Genomic DNA, 16,264 nt, shown 5'->3' with positions numbered 1-16,264 from the left:
TCTTGATCAGCTGAGTTAATGTGGGCTGTGGTTATCAATAGCAAATTATATAACCATGTCTTTTACCAATTCTCACATAAATCTCACACAAGTCTCGTGTTCAGTCGCATGCTCAGCACTTCCCAGACAAATGCATTTTTGCCAAAACCTTACTTTTTGAACACATTTGACCAAAGTCAATTCTGTGTAACACAGGCTGAGAAACTGATACAAATAATCATTTTGTGGGAGAAGTATTTCTTCATGTGCTCTTAGTAGGAGAATTAGTAAAATGGAAGATTATGGCTGTGTTAAAGAAAGAATTTTAGATTTTAAGAATGAAGTCTTAGTATCATCAGAATTAAGTCGTAATTTTGAAAAAGTTCTCAATATTACGAGAAAAAACATCTAAATTTACGAGAATAAAGTCGTATTAGTAAGAGATTAAACTCTTAAATTTACGAGGGGAAAAGGTGATATTATGATGTTTAACCTGTAACTTTATGAGAAATAAAGTTCCAGATTAAGACCGGAGAGTCTGCTAATATGAGAAGAAGTATGAATTAATGATCAGAAGTGATGGATGAATGATAGGGTGAACCAAAATCCATCCTTCGGCGTAAACACTCCATACAGCAATCATTCATCCATCACTTCTGATCATTTATTCAGTCTTTGTTGCTCCTTTTTTTTTCCATACCATATTACCCAACTTTCTGGTCTTAATCTGTGACTTTATTTCTCATAAAATTCTGAGTTTAATCTCATCATATAACAGTTTTTTCTCATTAATTTATAAGTTTAATCTCATAGTATTCTGACTTTATTCTCATAAATTTGTGATTTTTTTTCTCATAATATTATGAATTATAAAAAAATATGACTTTGTTTTTATAGTATTATGATTTTATTCTTGAAATCTAGAATTTTTTTATTTTCTTTCACACTGCACTAATCCTCCATCCTAAATTAGTAATGTTCCTTGACAAAAGTGCTGTTCCCTTTATACAGTCAAGCCTGAATGACCAATTGATTGACCTCATTATCATACCATGTCACTTTATTTATCTCAGTAAGTGGCATCATCCACACAACTTAAAGCTTGAGTGCTTTGAAAGGTTTGCATCATCATTTGACCATCACCTGCTTCATTAATGAAATCCCTCTTTTTCTACCAACCATGATCCAGTTTATTGAGGCCCTCTAATCTGCACGGCTCCACTGTGAGTTCACATCAGAGTTCATTATTGATCTCGTGAAATTCTTCTCATGGAGCCTGTTTGGTGCTGGCTGACCCCAATAAGATCTCAGTATTAGACGTTCTGTTTCTGAATTCTTGTTTTGTGGATTGTTTTTTGAAGCTTGCAATGATTTCTCAGGAATTTGCTGTTTTTTAAGCTCACTTTTAGGGTTATTAATGGCTTTCATCTCTACCAGAGATAGTATGGACTATATTACCATATGCAATGCAGATGGTAAGGTTATTTAAGTATAAAGGCCCCTAGCAAAAACACTAAAGCTAAAGCTGAGATGATGTCAGAATTTGAAATGAGAGCAAGATGAATCTGCCTAGCTGGCATTTTTCCATTTTCGTTCAGTATGTGAGGACACGCTGACACACACAAAGAGAATCTGGCTTTGTGATGTCAGTAGGGAGTTGTGGGTAATGTTAGCATCTCACAGCCCCCTCTGACCTTGACTAGATGCTGATGTGAGACAGAAAAATATGTATATTAACTGGTCTAAGCGCATGCACACAAGACCAAATGATCAAATCTAATTTATGTTAACATGAGCTCAGCTTTCTGGCTCCTTGGTTAATCAGCCGCTGTCATCTTTTCTAGTGAGAGAACAGTAATGTTACTGGATTGCTAGTAAATGTGAGCAACTGGGCTGTGAGTAAAGCAATAAATCTCAGACAAACAGTAAGTCCTTTGGATGTCTTGCTGTAACTCATCTTAAAGACAATGTCTAGCTAATGTCAGCTCAAAAATCTATTAACTGAGGAAAAAATAGCTAAAAAGCTTTTTGATTTTAAGTAATATTTTTGGCAAATTTGCGTATTGGCTTTCTTACCAGGAATTGGATGAGAACATTGATTGATTAAAATTGCCAACGTATGTTAAATTGCCCAGCTAGTTAATTTGTGTTGTCATTTTCAGTTGTAACTGTAGCATTTAAAGATTTTTCTTTAAAACACGGTGGTCTGACCTATCTGAGGATTCTGATATACTTGTTTTAGGTACTAGTATTTTTGATAAACAAAATTTACCTGCTGAAGCTAAGCAATGTACTGCTGCAGACGGCAGCCGCAGCAAAACATATTTTAGCCATCTAAGAAATCAATTAAGCACAGAAAATATTCCAAATATAGTGTACACCTAAACCTAGTTTTTTTTCTTTGTTTGGGTTTTTTTAAGGTTGCTGAAAACTAGCCAATTAAGGCAGTCTTTGCTCAGACTTAATTTATAATGCATATGTGATGTGGGGTTTTATTGTATACTCACATGGTGATTCGGTCTATATATTTACTCGAACATGTGAGAGTGCAGGGTATCAAATTTTAATTTCAACTCCAGGGCTCCCACAGTTATAGAAAAACCTTTAATAGTCACACAATTTCACAATCAAATTTTGCAGACCTGGAAATGTAATCGAATTAGTGCAGTTTTGGAAAAGTCATGGACTTTTTGTGTGTAATAAAGCTGCAAACTGTTACAGTAGTCTTCTCATAAAGTAACAAACATAACCAACTATTAAAGACTGGAAAATGTTGATATCTATATGAAAATTAACATTATTAGCAAAGTATATTATGCAGTTCTATTCATTTTAAATGTTGCGAATGGTCATTAAATTTGATTTTAGGTCCTTGAAAAGACATGGAAAAGTTTGGAAATTTTGTCCATGAAAATATGTGGGAATGCTTTTACAAAAAGCAAATAAGCACATATCTCAAAATGTCAACCTATTCCCTTAAATGTATATATTCCTTAAGGTTACAAAATTAAAAAAAGTATGTATAATGATAATAATAATGTAAATAATGTTAAGAGCTAAGATAAAAGTGTGCACAGAGCAAAGGGACATAAAACACAAAATTTAAACAATATAAATGTATAAATCAATAATTCAAATGAAAATATTTCCCATAAAATGATATTTAAAGCAATGATTTAATGACAGGCAGTATGTTAGCATGCCTAATCTCCGCAGGGAGAGAGTTCCAGAAGTTGCAGCAAAAGTACTGAATGAAATCGAAAATTACATTAGAGTTTTTAAATTTTTGATATTTTACCAGTTACATGCTTTACCAGTGTGTGCGTGTGTGTTAATGTATGTGTAATTACGTGTGTTTAGATTCGCTGGCTCCCACCTGCAGATGGAACTCCTCAGGGATGGAAGTCCAGGCAGTTCTGCTGAAGTATGTGTGAGTAACAACACACACACACACACACACACACACTCACACACACATATTATATGCACACATATACACGCATAACCCTACAATGACCAGGAAGTGTACATTGGGTCGTGCTTTAAAAAAAGTAAAAAGTAAATGTTATGACACTTTGTTTAAACAGGCGCAGAGATATTCCTAAACATATGTCAGGAATATAACACAGTGTTACTTCATGAGCACCCTCTTCTTGCCTTCTAAGCTCACATGAAAAACATCCATTGAGCTAAATGCCGAACTAACCAGCTAATTAGTCACGTCTGTGCTAGTTGTCTTCAAATGCCGTCACATAACAGGAAACAAATTAGCCATTTAGAAATAAATGTGGGAGTATTAAGCCCAGTGGTTCAATGAAACTACAGCCACTCCTCGCACATCATCATGAGACATGAAAGATGCGATTTAAAGGGGAACTCCATTATTTTCCCTGCTCAGGTCACAAGGTACAGAGGGTCGACTTTTTCCATTGATGTGATGCTTGATCTCAGGCATCAAAGGCAGCGAGTCTAACAGAATACACAACTAGCTCAGATGTCGAAGTTTTAATAAAAGAGACGGGGTAGAGCTCAGCAAATATGATTAAAATGCTAATATCAGCTGCTTTGATAGGTAATGTTATTATAACCAGCAGTGAAAGTCACTCAGTACATTCACTAAAGCATTGTGCTAGATTACAGTTAAGAGATACTTGTACTTTACTTAAATATTTTAGTGGATGTCATCCACTGTAAAACATTTCAACAGGAAATACAAATGGATCCATTGTCATGTCTAAAACTGTCTATAGTTGGTAGTTAAATTCTGGTGCTGAAACATTTGCAGATCTACATACACATTGTTCATGTGCTATCACTTTATGATGTGCAAACATGGAGACACGGAGCAGAATTAGCATTTATTTGGAGTTGTGCTTCAAGCGACTTGACTACTGCTAATGTAGCATTCATGCCAAACACGATGAAAATTTTGGTGTGGCATTACTCGTGCATATACAGCAACTGAAGTATTTGTGGTGCATTTTCCAACTCAAGAAAATTTAACCTCAGCAGGTGTGGTTGTGCTGACTAGGAGAAGCAGCTAACAGCTAACTTGCTTTGCAGTAAAGTACAGCCGATAGCTGGATGTAAACACAGAGTCTCCCTGCCCTGAAGCAGAGGGAACCAAGACAGTAACACTCTTTTATTATTTATCACACTGTCACAGCAGCACATTGCATGCCCTCTGTTGTTACTTTTCAAAATATTAGACCAGCGTAATTACTGAGAGCATTTTGCAAAGAAGCAGCTCAACAAAAATAGCTTACACAAGACATATTTTCAAAACAAGCAACATAGTTTATGCTTCATTTCTGAATCTCGGCAACATCAGGAGCATCTCAACTAAATCACAGCTTCACGTGAATTTCTCACTCAAGATGAAAAACTTTTGAACTTGCGTGATGGACATGAAGACACAAATTGCGTCCATCGCTTTGCATCCATCATGCCACCCAGCGTGAATTTGCATGTATTCGCGTGTTTGCATTGACTTTTGTATATAAACTTGCCATGCGAAATGCTTGCATCACGTTCAGTGTGAACACAGCATAACATTCTCTCTTCTTAAAGCTCAGTTTTAACTCTTTTTTTTTTAGAGATTTTTGGGCATTTCTGTGTTTTTTGATGGTGATTGTTTGAAAAGAAAGAGGTAAAGTCTCATAATGACGCTAATGAAAGTGGTTAGAGGGAAACAAAACTACACATTTTCAGCTGGAAGAGAATTGAGTGATAATTCTCTGTGGGTTCATCACTACAAGCAATCCCTCTGACATTATACTTAATATTTGTATCCAATGTTGATATTAAAATATTGATTAGCGTAGCTTTTAGCGTTTAGTAATTAACTGATCAGGATTCTCCATAATTTCAGAACAAAAGTCAGCTTTTCACATTGTTTTTCATTAAGATTATGCAGTCTCTAGTTCTTGTGGAGAATCAGAACAAACTTATCGGTTCCATTTATTGCTCTTGTATGTGAGGGAAAGTTTATAATCGTGCACAGCGCTCTAACATCGCCAAAATCCAACAACAACAACAAAAAAAACCCACTGAATATTGCCCTATAATAGTGTTGGCATTGTACAGCAGATATTAGGGCATGTTTGTCATTTTGTCAAACCCTGGCAGGATGAAATACATTTTTAATTTAAAAACAGTTTTTGGCTTTTCCGATTATGACAAAGCACACAGTGGAGAATTATAAAGACAGAAGGAGATGGAGGATGTGCTGCTCCAAAAGGTCGTAAATGTGGAATATGCACCGTGAACTGCTGAGGTACCTAGGTACTGCCGGAAGGGCCATTTTTATGAATCTTTATTAAAAAAATGATAAGCATGGGGCTTTGTTTAAAATAAATTGCAGATGAATTAATTTTAGTGGAGCTGCAGACAGAGCAGTCGGATCTTAATAAGTGCTTTGATAAGTACATGAGTCAACTGGAACCATGCATGAGCTACACATGTGCCTCTCTGCTCTGCACGTAGAAAAACAAAACCACAAAGCACAACAAACCCCCTGCCAGTCTGTGTGTCCGTGTTTGCTGACTGTGTCTGTGTGTGTGTGTGTGTTTGCACTCGGCGCCAGTCGCAGTGTCACCAGTAACCTCCCTACAACGTCTCAAGACAGGAAGAAACATGTTCTCCCGACCCCTTGGGGAGTGAGTGGGGAGTGGGTGGGTAGCGTGGAGGCTAACATTCATCAAGCTGTTGATTGGTGCTGGTCCTGTGCTGTCCCCTTGTAACCTCGCATCAGAGCTGACTTATCTATTTCCAGAGATGGAGACATACTGCGTGAGGAACAAAGCTGTTTGAGTAATTTGATGTTTTGGGGATTTCGCCTCTGTTAGGGGGGTGAAGGAGGAAGGGAGTGGAGGAGGGAGGGGCTTTTGAGGAAATAATTACTCCTCTATCAAACCAGGAGGAAGTCATTTGGCCGGTCAGGCTGCCCCAGTGGATATTAGCCCCTCAATGAAACAACAACATCCCCACATCCGGCTCTCAGTGGAGGGAGAAGCAAGGCTGAGACATCTAGTCAGAATATTGTTATAATTACAGGCCACTGCAGCAGATGTACACATTTGCAACAGACTCAAATTATGTAGTGTGCAGTGTGCATGCCCAAACATAAGGCCTCTCACAGGCAAACAACAGCACAACAACACGCACACATCGAAAAGAGTCATCCAAATGTCAGAAAACAGATTTTCTCACTTCTGCTAAGTTTTAGCTGACCAAGTTCTGACTTATCTGTCTCTGAGATCTCTGCTGCCGTCCCAGTACCACTGAGGTGAAGGGAAATTCTGTTGTTGGTAGTCATGGCATTGAAAAATGAAACATTTATAAGCCAGCAGCTTCCTGTTACCCTGGAAAACCACAGACATTACTGTGAACTGTTATCTCTGAAATAACTTCTTCTTAAGAAGTTGCCCCTGGGAAAATTTACAGAATTATCCACAGGAACGTCAGAATTATCCAGAATAGCATGGACGCTGTTTTTGGGAAGAAGTGTTGCTGTTGTTGTCTTGTCTGAGTGTTTTAGATGTTATCTTTAAAGGGAGCCTATTTTGTTCATTTTCAGGGTCATACTTTGTATTTTTGGTTTCCACTAGAACATGTTTACATGCTTAATGGTCAAAAAACATTTTGTTTTCTTCATTCTGTCTGTTTTCGACTCTGTCTGAGACACTCAGTTTTAGCGCCTGTCTCAGTCTGCTTTGATTGGCTAGCATTTACAGGTCTCTCATATCTGTGTCTCTGCACTGTTATTGCAGCAGTGGGAATGACTGTAATGGAGTGTAATGGCACTTTCGACCATAAAAAAAATGAAAAAGAAAATCACCAATAAAAGCTTCTAGTCACAATCTTACATGTTCCAGCAGGAATATGATCCGAAATCAGGAAGAAACGAACAACATCAGCAAGTCAGACTCAACTTATCTGTGCATGAAAACATACTAGGTGTTGAGTTAGCCTTGCTGCTTTGTTTGTCCCTGACACTCTGCAGCTTTGCAAACAAACCGCTTGTGTTTTTTTGCCCTTCTTTGTCCATTTAATGGAGACAAGTGGGAAACATAATGACTTGATGTCTTGAAGTGGGCTGTGACGAGGGTGTTAGTTATTGGTGCAATGCAGTTCGCTTAGCACAGCGCTTGTGAAATACTTTTGAAAACAATTTTAGTTGCAAGACAACACAAATAAACTTCAGCTGAGGTTACAGAGAGAGGCTGTCTGTGTTGCACCACTATTGTTCAATCCGTCTGCCGCTGGTTGGTCGTGTGCATTGAAAAAGCGGCAGCGCTGGTGTTGCTCACGCTGAAGGCGTCTGGTGACAGCAGCAGCTTCACAATGGGAATTCAAAGAAGCTTACAGCTCCGCAGTCCTGAGGGGCTTGTGGTCAGTCAGCGGTTGTCTCGGCATCTGACAGAACGCTCACAGTGAGAGTATGTGGATCGCTTTCGGAAGTCTAACCGTGGGAGACTTGAGTGTGTGTGTGAACAGCTGAACGTGAGGAAGTGTTCAGGGGTCTTTAGTCATCGCTGGTAATGAGTTGTCCTAATCACCTGGCATCCTGCCTGTCAGAGGAGGTGCCATGTTGAAAAGTTTACTTACAGCAGTTTCACTTCATGCAAGTTGAAACAGGTAGCTACCCGCTGTGGGCTCTTTAAAAACACATTACATTATAAGTTATTGTTATTGTAATACCCCTGGAGGCTTAGGCTGGTCATTCATCTGAGTGTTTGTGAAGCAGAATTATATTTGACATTCATGCTCTGGCACAGAGCTGGATCCAAAGACAACCTAATAGTGGACATTAATGCCTAGTGAACTGGAGGGAAAGGTAATCCGGATTTTCCATCTGACAAGACATGGTGGGGGAGTTGAGTGTGTGTGTATCGTGCATGCTTGTGTGTGAACCTGAGAGAGACTAATGTGTGTGTGTGTTGTCTGGCTTCCTGCCCTGAGGAGCTTTTTGGCCAATAGCCCGACAAAACCAATGGTTCCTGTGCAACGCTGGACTAACTCCCACTGGAGAGCTGAGGGCCAGCTGGGGCCCCTTCTAATAAGGAAGTGGGACTCTATTTCTTTACCCCCTACTGACACACACACGCACACACACATATACAGTAAAGTTTCACTGTGGCCTCGTCCCTGCACCGGGTCTCAGGAGCTAGATACATGTCAGCAGCTGCATTCATCACCACCCAGCTCCAGCAGCTATCGCTGGTATGTGAGAAACACAGCCAGGGCCTAAAGGCTTTTCTCTGGATTAAAGGGGCTTCAGACGGGGCTCTTTTTCATGGCCGTGCTGCACAGGTAGAAATCTTCAAGAACCATACAAGTGTTTGTGCAAGTTTTGGCTCCTGAATTAGAAATTAAGTATACTTAACATTTTCACATACAAGTTTTGTATATGGGTGATGCAGTTTTTCAGTGTTTTCTTCCTAAGGCACAGACACAGCCAATGTTTCGGAAAAGTCTTAAAACACCAAATTCATTCATCTAAAAGTAAGGCCTTAGTTGGTATTGAAAAAAATACTTAAAGGTTTTAGAAATGTTAAGATGTCTCTGACTTTGCTTTGTAAAATCTCAAAATTATCAGTAACATCCAAGATATACACTGGGTTAAAATACAAAAAATGTTGTTTTTTTACAAACTTCATAATAGAAATACTTTCTTACTGGCATAAAATATATATGTTTGATTGTTTTGTAGATTTTCTTGTTTCTCATCAATCAACATATACATTGATCCAATATATATATGTGGTAAGCTGAAATTAGATATCAGCCATGCAAATGTACTAATTGAGCTACAATTTGACAATAATTTACACAGATTTGTTGTATACTGAAGTGAATCACTCAACATAGAAGTGTGCAAGTTGTCAGACATCATGGAAAAATGAATAGAAACCAGTGATGCCAGAATGGCAGCAATGATTCATTCAGCTTTCTAAAACACAGCAGGGTTGTTTGCAGAATGGTTCACTGTGCTGTAGGTGACTTGAAGACAGTGGGTTTAACTAGTTTGTGGTCTTTTAACAGATTATAGACGGTGTAGAGCAAGGCCACAGCACTCTTCAAATGTTCTCCTTTCTCTTCATTTGCAGCACTGATAACACTCACGGGAACATTTGCCACATGAAGCCTAGCTGGAAAAAAAGGAAACAGTGCACACAGTCATGAGAACCCAAGTCGCCTCCCACATTCTCAAACACTGCTTGTTTACCTATCTCACATTATGCGCCTGGGTCGAGTTATTGGATGTAACACATTAAGCCCGCGAATCACTAAACCTTTCCCTAATCCGCACAGACATGTTCAATGATCAACCCAATCTTTAACCTTGGTGTCTCAGCCAGAACAAATAGGCTGGTCTGGAAGTATGCGTCGCATCAGCTTAGCGGAGCGGCTGTATAACACATCGATTCCCTCACCCTTGATTGAACGCGCAACAGGGCATTAGCTAGGCCAGCCGTGCCCCTTCCAAAAACGCACTGTTCTCAGAGCGGGGAACACTTCCCAACTCTTCTTTGCCTGAAACAGTCAGTCTCTCTCTTTCCTTCTCTTAAGGTCATGTTTGGTTTTCTAATTGTTTATTGTTCCAAAGAGTCCCCTCCCTCCCCGACCCCGAGTTACCACGGTCTCCAAGAGATGTCTATTTTTGGTGATACATCTGGGGGTGGGTGAGGGGTCCGAGGGATGACCTTTCTCTTCGCTCTGCTGGTGGGGCGGGTAGTGGAGCTGTGGGATCATGGGAGATATGGTTGTTAGGCACAAGTTCAACATGAGTATTTAAGACTGTTGTCAGCTGACATCCTGTTTGTCACAGCTGGATTTTGAGCTTGAAAGATTTTGCGAAAGAAAGCAAAACTGTCTTTTCAATGGGGCTGATTTTACACGTCGTAATCAGTTTGCAGGTTGAAGCATGTTCTGAGTAAACAGTTGTATAATGTCTTCTGTGACTCTGGAGGAGCTTTGTAGAGCCTGAGAATATTACTTTAGAGACATGACTCGAGTTGTCTTGATACGGGCTTGGAGACTACACACTTTTACAGGAAAGTGCAATTTAAAAAGTGTGTGCGTTTACCGTACAGAGAGCTTCTAAAGAGTTGCATAATGGGAAATGTAGGATCTACACATGCACGACATATGCGATATGCCGATATATATAACAACTCATTTGGCAGATAACTGATGCCAATATTGACACTTTTCGGCCACCTAATGTTAGTGATCATCAAGTCTCTTCTGTAGTGGAATTAACATTAAGTTATGCATATTTTTATTGTGATGGCCCACCAGAAGATGGAGACATAAAATCCAATGTATGTAATATTTATATAATATGCAAAATAAGAAAAATACTTCAATTACGGATGATTTTTCAACACGTACACTCTGTCAATAAAAACAAAAAAAGAAAGAAAGAAATATCAGTTTGTCATATCAGCATGTTGGCTGATTCCAATATTTTATTTTAAAGCCAAAATTGGCCAGGAACTTAGAGATGAGTGGGCAGCAGAGGCTGAAATGCTAATGAATTACCAGGTTTTAGGACTCATCACTGGGGTTCTCTATTGCTAGCTTAATATTGTTATTGTGATCTCCATCCCGCCTGCTCCTGTTGACTTTTTTTTGTCCCGTTCCCATCATATGATAATGGTGAAATTGACTCCTGCAGGAATCCTGAAAAATCTTCAGCCTCTAATATTGGTGGAGTATCCCTTTAAAGCTAAACTCAGCTTGGAAATCTTGAATTTACAGTGACTGCATGCAATAGCAGAAATGCTCATATTGCCATAATTCAACCTAAAACAACCTGAACAAACCCCCTCCAGCAGCAGTCAGGATGCTGCTGCAGCGTGTTCACTCTGCCTCCGTTGTGTCCTCAGGTTCCTGATGTGTGATGGTGGCCGTGGCCGGCTGTGACGGGCGTTGCTGATTGCCTCTCGTGTCCAATTAGAAACCAGGAGGACTGACCTGACTCCGGCTCACGGAGCAGCGTACCGTCGGTGAGTTTTACGGCTCGGACTTCATGACCATTGATCCCAACAGGCGAGGACAAAAGGTGTAAATCTCACCTCGCCTCTCCCTCCCGGCGCAGTGTCTGATTCGGAAGTGTAGATTTGTGGAAGAAGCTGTGAAAGCTATTTTTTTTTATTATTTTGGGGGGGGGTAATGCACTGCCAAAGACATCTTCTGGAATGAACGCAGCAGCACCGAGCCATATTGACAGCGTGTCAACTTTCATCTGTGTACGTTTCAGGTTTTGCTCAATACAAAGTGTTTTGAAAACAAACCCAGGATCGCAGTGCTGGATATTTGCGGGATGAAAGTGTGTGTGGTCTTGGCATCAGGACGGCAAGCGTGATAAATTGAGGAGAAAACAAGAAACATATTTTGTGTGTATGTTTGTGTGCATTCCAACAAGAAAGTACCTTTAGTGTGTGTGATTCATCTGGGTGTGTGAATGTGTTTGTGTCATGCAACATTTCCACACGATCCCCCTGTGTTTTCATTAGTGTACAAGGTTCGTGTGCGGTGACCATGGCAACCTCACCCCCTTTTTTTGTCTCTGTGTGTCTCTCTCTCTCAGGCATCAGCAGCCTCATGGGCCTCAGGACATACTAGACCCCAGCCTCCATCACACATCGAGACCCCCCCTCCACCCTCCCCAAAGTCCTTCCAACTCTTTTTATACTGTTACATACTCGAGATTTACCGGCAGCGCTATAGCTACATCTCCTCTGACACCTCCGTGAAAGGTACCAGGCGTGCACAACAAAGGCGCACACACCCTTTGTTTACCAGTTGACTGCATCGCCTGTCAAACGTTCTCTCTTGCTGTGCATTCTGTATATGCAAGTGTAAAAACGACCGCCCGTCAAAGGAGTGCAAACACATTTTATGCAGCCGCTTTGCAAGGCCGGACGAACAGAAGTGTGGCTAAAGCGCTGCCGGGTAATGTTATTATATGACTATAATTATTACTATTCTGTATATCATTCATATTAATGTTATTATGATTATTAAATACATGTTGAAGCATGACTTTGCAAAAAAAAGAAGAAAAAAAAACAATGCTGTACATTTTTAGATATTTTAAAGAAATACAAAAAAGTATTTTTGTAATCAAGATTTGAAATGTTTGATTGGTTCATGTTGTGCTAAAGTGTGTGAGGAACTTTCATACTTTTTTTTTTTTTGCCCTCCCTGTTTGGTGCCATTATGAAATGGTGAGTCGCCCTGCTATACCAAAGCAGTCCTGTGGGTTTGCTGGCGTCTTTTCTACATGCTGTGTGGATATAAGTTTGCTCATGTGTCAAGTCCTTTGTCTGATGTGCTGAACAGTCAGCGTAGACTCCGAGTGAGGGAAACACACCTGATCAAGCTCATAATTTTGCAGTTTGAGGTAATCAGATGTGTTAAAAGACGCACTGACAGGATAAGGCGTCACTGGTGAAGGTAAAGTGACCCCAAAGGCTGCACCACATGGCAAACTGAGCCCTGCTATAATAATGTGCTCCTTCATTGTGTAGCAGGAGGACAGCAGCGCAGTATACAGAAACAAAAGACCAAAGCATTTTATTTTTTACACTGGAGAGCTATCTAGGCTAGTGGAATTATTCCATTTTTGACTGCTTTGTAGTCCTCAGTCTGATTTCTTATGAAGTATGACATTATTTTTGCTGCATGTCTCTTTTGGTGTCACTCCAAAGAGCCACTCTGCATCTGAAAGGATATTCACTTAAAGCAATTTGTCTCTTTTGTCTATTTTTAGGGAGCCAACTTGATTCAACCTGCTTTTGTAATTTACATAGTGATGATTGGAGTGTTTAAAAAGAAAATCTTTTGTAATCTTTGTGTATTCTGGGCCTGCAATAACGTCTTTGCCGTTTGACATATCATCGAGTGATCATATTTCTGTGACATTTTTGACGCCAAAATCCTCATTCATGTCGCATTCTCACAAAAACAAAACAGCGGTTCTTGTACTTTGTTGACGGGGCCGAGTCACATTTCAGTGATGAGACGATCAGAAAAGTGAAATACTGCAAGAAAAACAATCCTCCCTGTAATGTTTAGCCCAGGTGTGTACAATCATATCGGAGTGCTTGAGTCATATAGTCAGTGTTTGTAATGAATAATAATAATATGCACATAATGCCGACTGATTTTCTGGAGCAGTTTTTGCTTTTACAGACATTTTTTAAAGCCAAGTGTGGCACCAAATTTATTAGAACAAGTATTTATAAGGTGTGTGTGCGTGTGTGTGTGTGTTTTTATGGGTATTATGTTTTTAAAGTTCATAGAAGATGCCCATCATATAATTCATTGTAAGTATTATTGTAAGTTTAATTGTATATTCATTTGGTAATTTTCTAGAGCTTCTTTTTTTTGTGTTTGTATCTGATATATGAAAACTGTTTTACCTGCATAATTCACTGTGAAATCCAGAGAAAAACTTTGAACGAATGGATCTTTTTGTGTGTTGCCAGCAGTACGGTACAGAAGTTTCTGGAAATGAATATGATGATCCCCCCCTTCCCTCTTTGTCAATGAGAACTATTCCTTTCTCGTTTCAGTATACCATGTGCGTACCTGTGTGTTCTGTGCATGTTCACGGCATGTGTGTGTTCTTCTTTTCTTTTTCTTAATGCATACAGTACTGTTGATATTTATGTACTTCAGCCGCTGTAAGGAGAAACTGTATTTCAGTGAATTGCAGAGGTTTGTTTGTTTGAAACCAAAAAAAAAAGGTGATCAAAATGAGTTTTTATGAAAATGTTAAATGAAGACATTTCAGGCCGTCCGCCATTAAAGATTGACGTCATCCCTGCTGTCATGACAACATTTTTTTCATTATTCTCAAAGTTATTGTGATAGTGCCTCATGATGCGTGCTTAAAGTTCATGAATTAAAAAAAGAGAAGTGCACTTTGGCAAAAAGGTGATGTTATGCTGTGCGGAGAACAGAACAAAATTTAAGCTTGTGCACGAAGAGCTGCAGCCAGTGGAGCTGTTCCTCTCAGCTCAGTTACTGTCAAGATGGCGGCGAAGAAAGGGGAAAGGGGATTTATTTATTTAGTATCGTGCCTAACTGTAGTGGAGCATAACATATCAAGTATGGAATTAATATGCAGATGCTCTCGGTTAAAATGAGAAAAAAACTTTTCTTTAGATGTCACTTTCTGAGCCATGACTGAATGAAAATGTGGCCTGCAACAGACTTGATATGGCTATTTTGCAGAAATTCTACAGGCCAGTCAAAAGGAGTGAGGTCAACGAGGGTATCAAACAGTCAATAAAACCTTTTTTTTTTTTCAAGCATGAATCACTGCAACTACAAGAGGTCCTCTGTGAGTATACAGTCACAAAAGTGCACACAAAATATTAGGCTGATAGGTCCAGTAGTTTACAAATGTGCTTGTTATTTCGGCCAGGGGTAGCCTATGCCTGAAAGAGACCATAGTTTTGGCTGTGCACGTCTGCAGCTAATTTTGCAGTGTGGAGCCCCAAACTTACAAACAGCATTAAAAATAATCAGATAACATAAAAAGATTACATGATTATATCATCAAATCTAATGTTACATGAAAACCCAAAATAGAGTAAAGCTGACGTCAACTCCGAACAGATTTCTTAACATGGTCATCTGCTTCAGGGACTGCTAGTGTTTTCTTTATATACTCTGCTACATGTAGATTTGGTATATTAATAAATCTCTTATTGATATATTCAAAATTGCGTTACACAAAAAGAAATAGAAATATGTTTTAGCACTTTTTTTGTTTTTATTTTTAACTTTAATTTTTGTCATTATTTTCTGTTTAATTTTCTTGTGAATTCTTATTGATTTCTGCTTATTTGTGGGCTATTTCTTGTGACGCTGCTTGCTAAATTTCGCTCAGGTTTCAAAAGGTTTACCTCCTATTACTTAAGTGTGCGTAACATTAGTGGAGCGATTGAAAGGAGTGTGTCGATCGCCAAATAGAATTTTAATTGGAAGGATGTAATCAATTTTATAAACTGATTATAGTGATGGAGGGAAAAAACTTTCCTCTCTTGTTCTACCAACTAGTTTCGTTAGTTTTAGTGCTTCATGTATGAAGACGATTAAAACTAGACTTTGACTAAGCTTAGAAGTTGCTTTTTTACCCATAAAGAAATCCACCTGTGTAAAAGCTCAATATCCTCTTCCTTACTTTCACACTTGTCACTGGATAACACCTCCCCCACAATCCCAGGAGGCCGTCAAAACATGATGTGGGATCCTATAAAGTGGTTTGTGTATCAGGGGAGCTGGAGACCTCTCACTGCCCTCTATAAGAATAGCACCTAACCCAGGGGCCGGCTGCTCCTGAGACAGAGGCCACAGCCAATTTAGTTTCTCTCTTCGCTGTCTCCGCTCTCCTCTGTCTGCTCAGTCACACCAGGTGGCACACGCTCGTCCACGCCTGGAGGGGTTACACGCAGGGTGTCAGAGTGGAGTAAAGTGGGGGATAAAAGTGCCTGTGTGTGCATGCGTGCAGGCAAGGGGACGTATTCATCTGCGTGCATGCATGTATACGCCCAAACTGGCAACACTTTGTAATGGTGTTACTCCCTGTGACAAGTCCATTAAAGAGGTGTTTCTGTCTCCTTTTACTCATCCTCTCTCAGCATGACAGACAAACGTCTTTACTAAAATGTGTCTATATTTACTTGACACTGAACTACACGAAACTACACTTAAATTAAAAATCTTTGCTGCTTTGGAATCATACGTTACTTGGGCATCA

The 16,264-nt window shown here is 39.5% G+C and overlaps 1 protein-coding gene across 4 annotated transcripts in view; it reads left to right on the top strand.

The window, feature by feature from the left end:
• Nucleotides 1-14,317, top strand: part of LOC121961905 (RNA-binding protein with multiple splicing-like) — a 45,101-nt gene extending 30,784 nt beyond the window's left edge. For 2 of the 4 annotated variants that reach the window (XM_088073227.1, XM_042512006.2), the window contains 3 exons: nt 3,340-3,403; nt 11,376-11,495; nt 12,080-14,317. In XM_088073227.1, coding sequence (XP_087929353.1) covers nt 3,340-3,403; nt 11,376-11,412 — 101 coding nt within the window. In that variant the 3' untranslated portion in view covers nt 11,413-11,495; nt 12,080-14,317. Of the gene's footprint in view, nt 1-3,339; nt 3,410-11,375; nt 11,496-12,079 lie in introns of all 4 variants that reach the window. The other 2 variants (XM_088073226.1, XM_042512004.2) reach the window with 1 other exon arrangement.
• The last annotated feature ends 1,947 nt before the right edge of the window (nt 14,318-16,264 follow it).

The sequence above is a fragment of the Plectropomus leopardus genome, chromosome 23 (genome assembly GCF_026936395.1).
Source record: "Plectropomus leopardus strain MGB_pleo_1.0 chromosome 23, ASM2693639v1, whole genome shotgun sequence".
Classification (NCBI taxonomy): domain Eukaryota; kingdom Metazoa; phylum Chordata; class Actinopteri; order Perciformes; family Serranidae; genus Plectropomus; species Plectropomus leopardus.
Note: the sequence above shows the minus strand (reverse complement) of the source record. Positions and strands in the feature narration are given on the sequence as shown.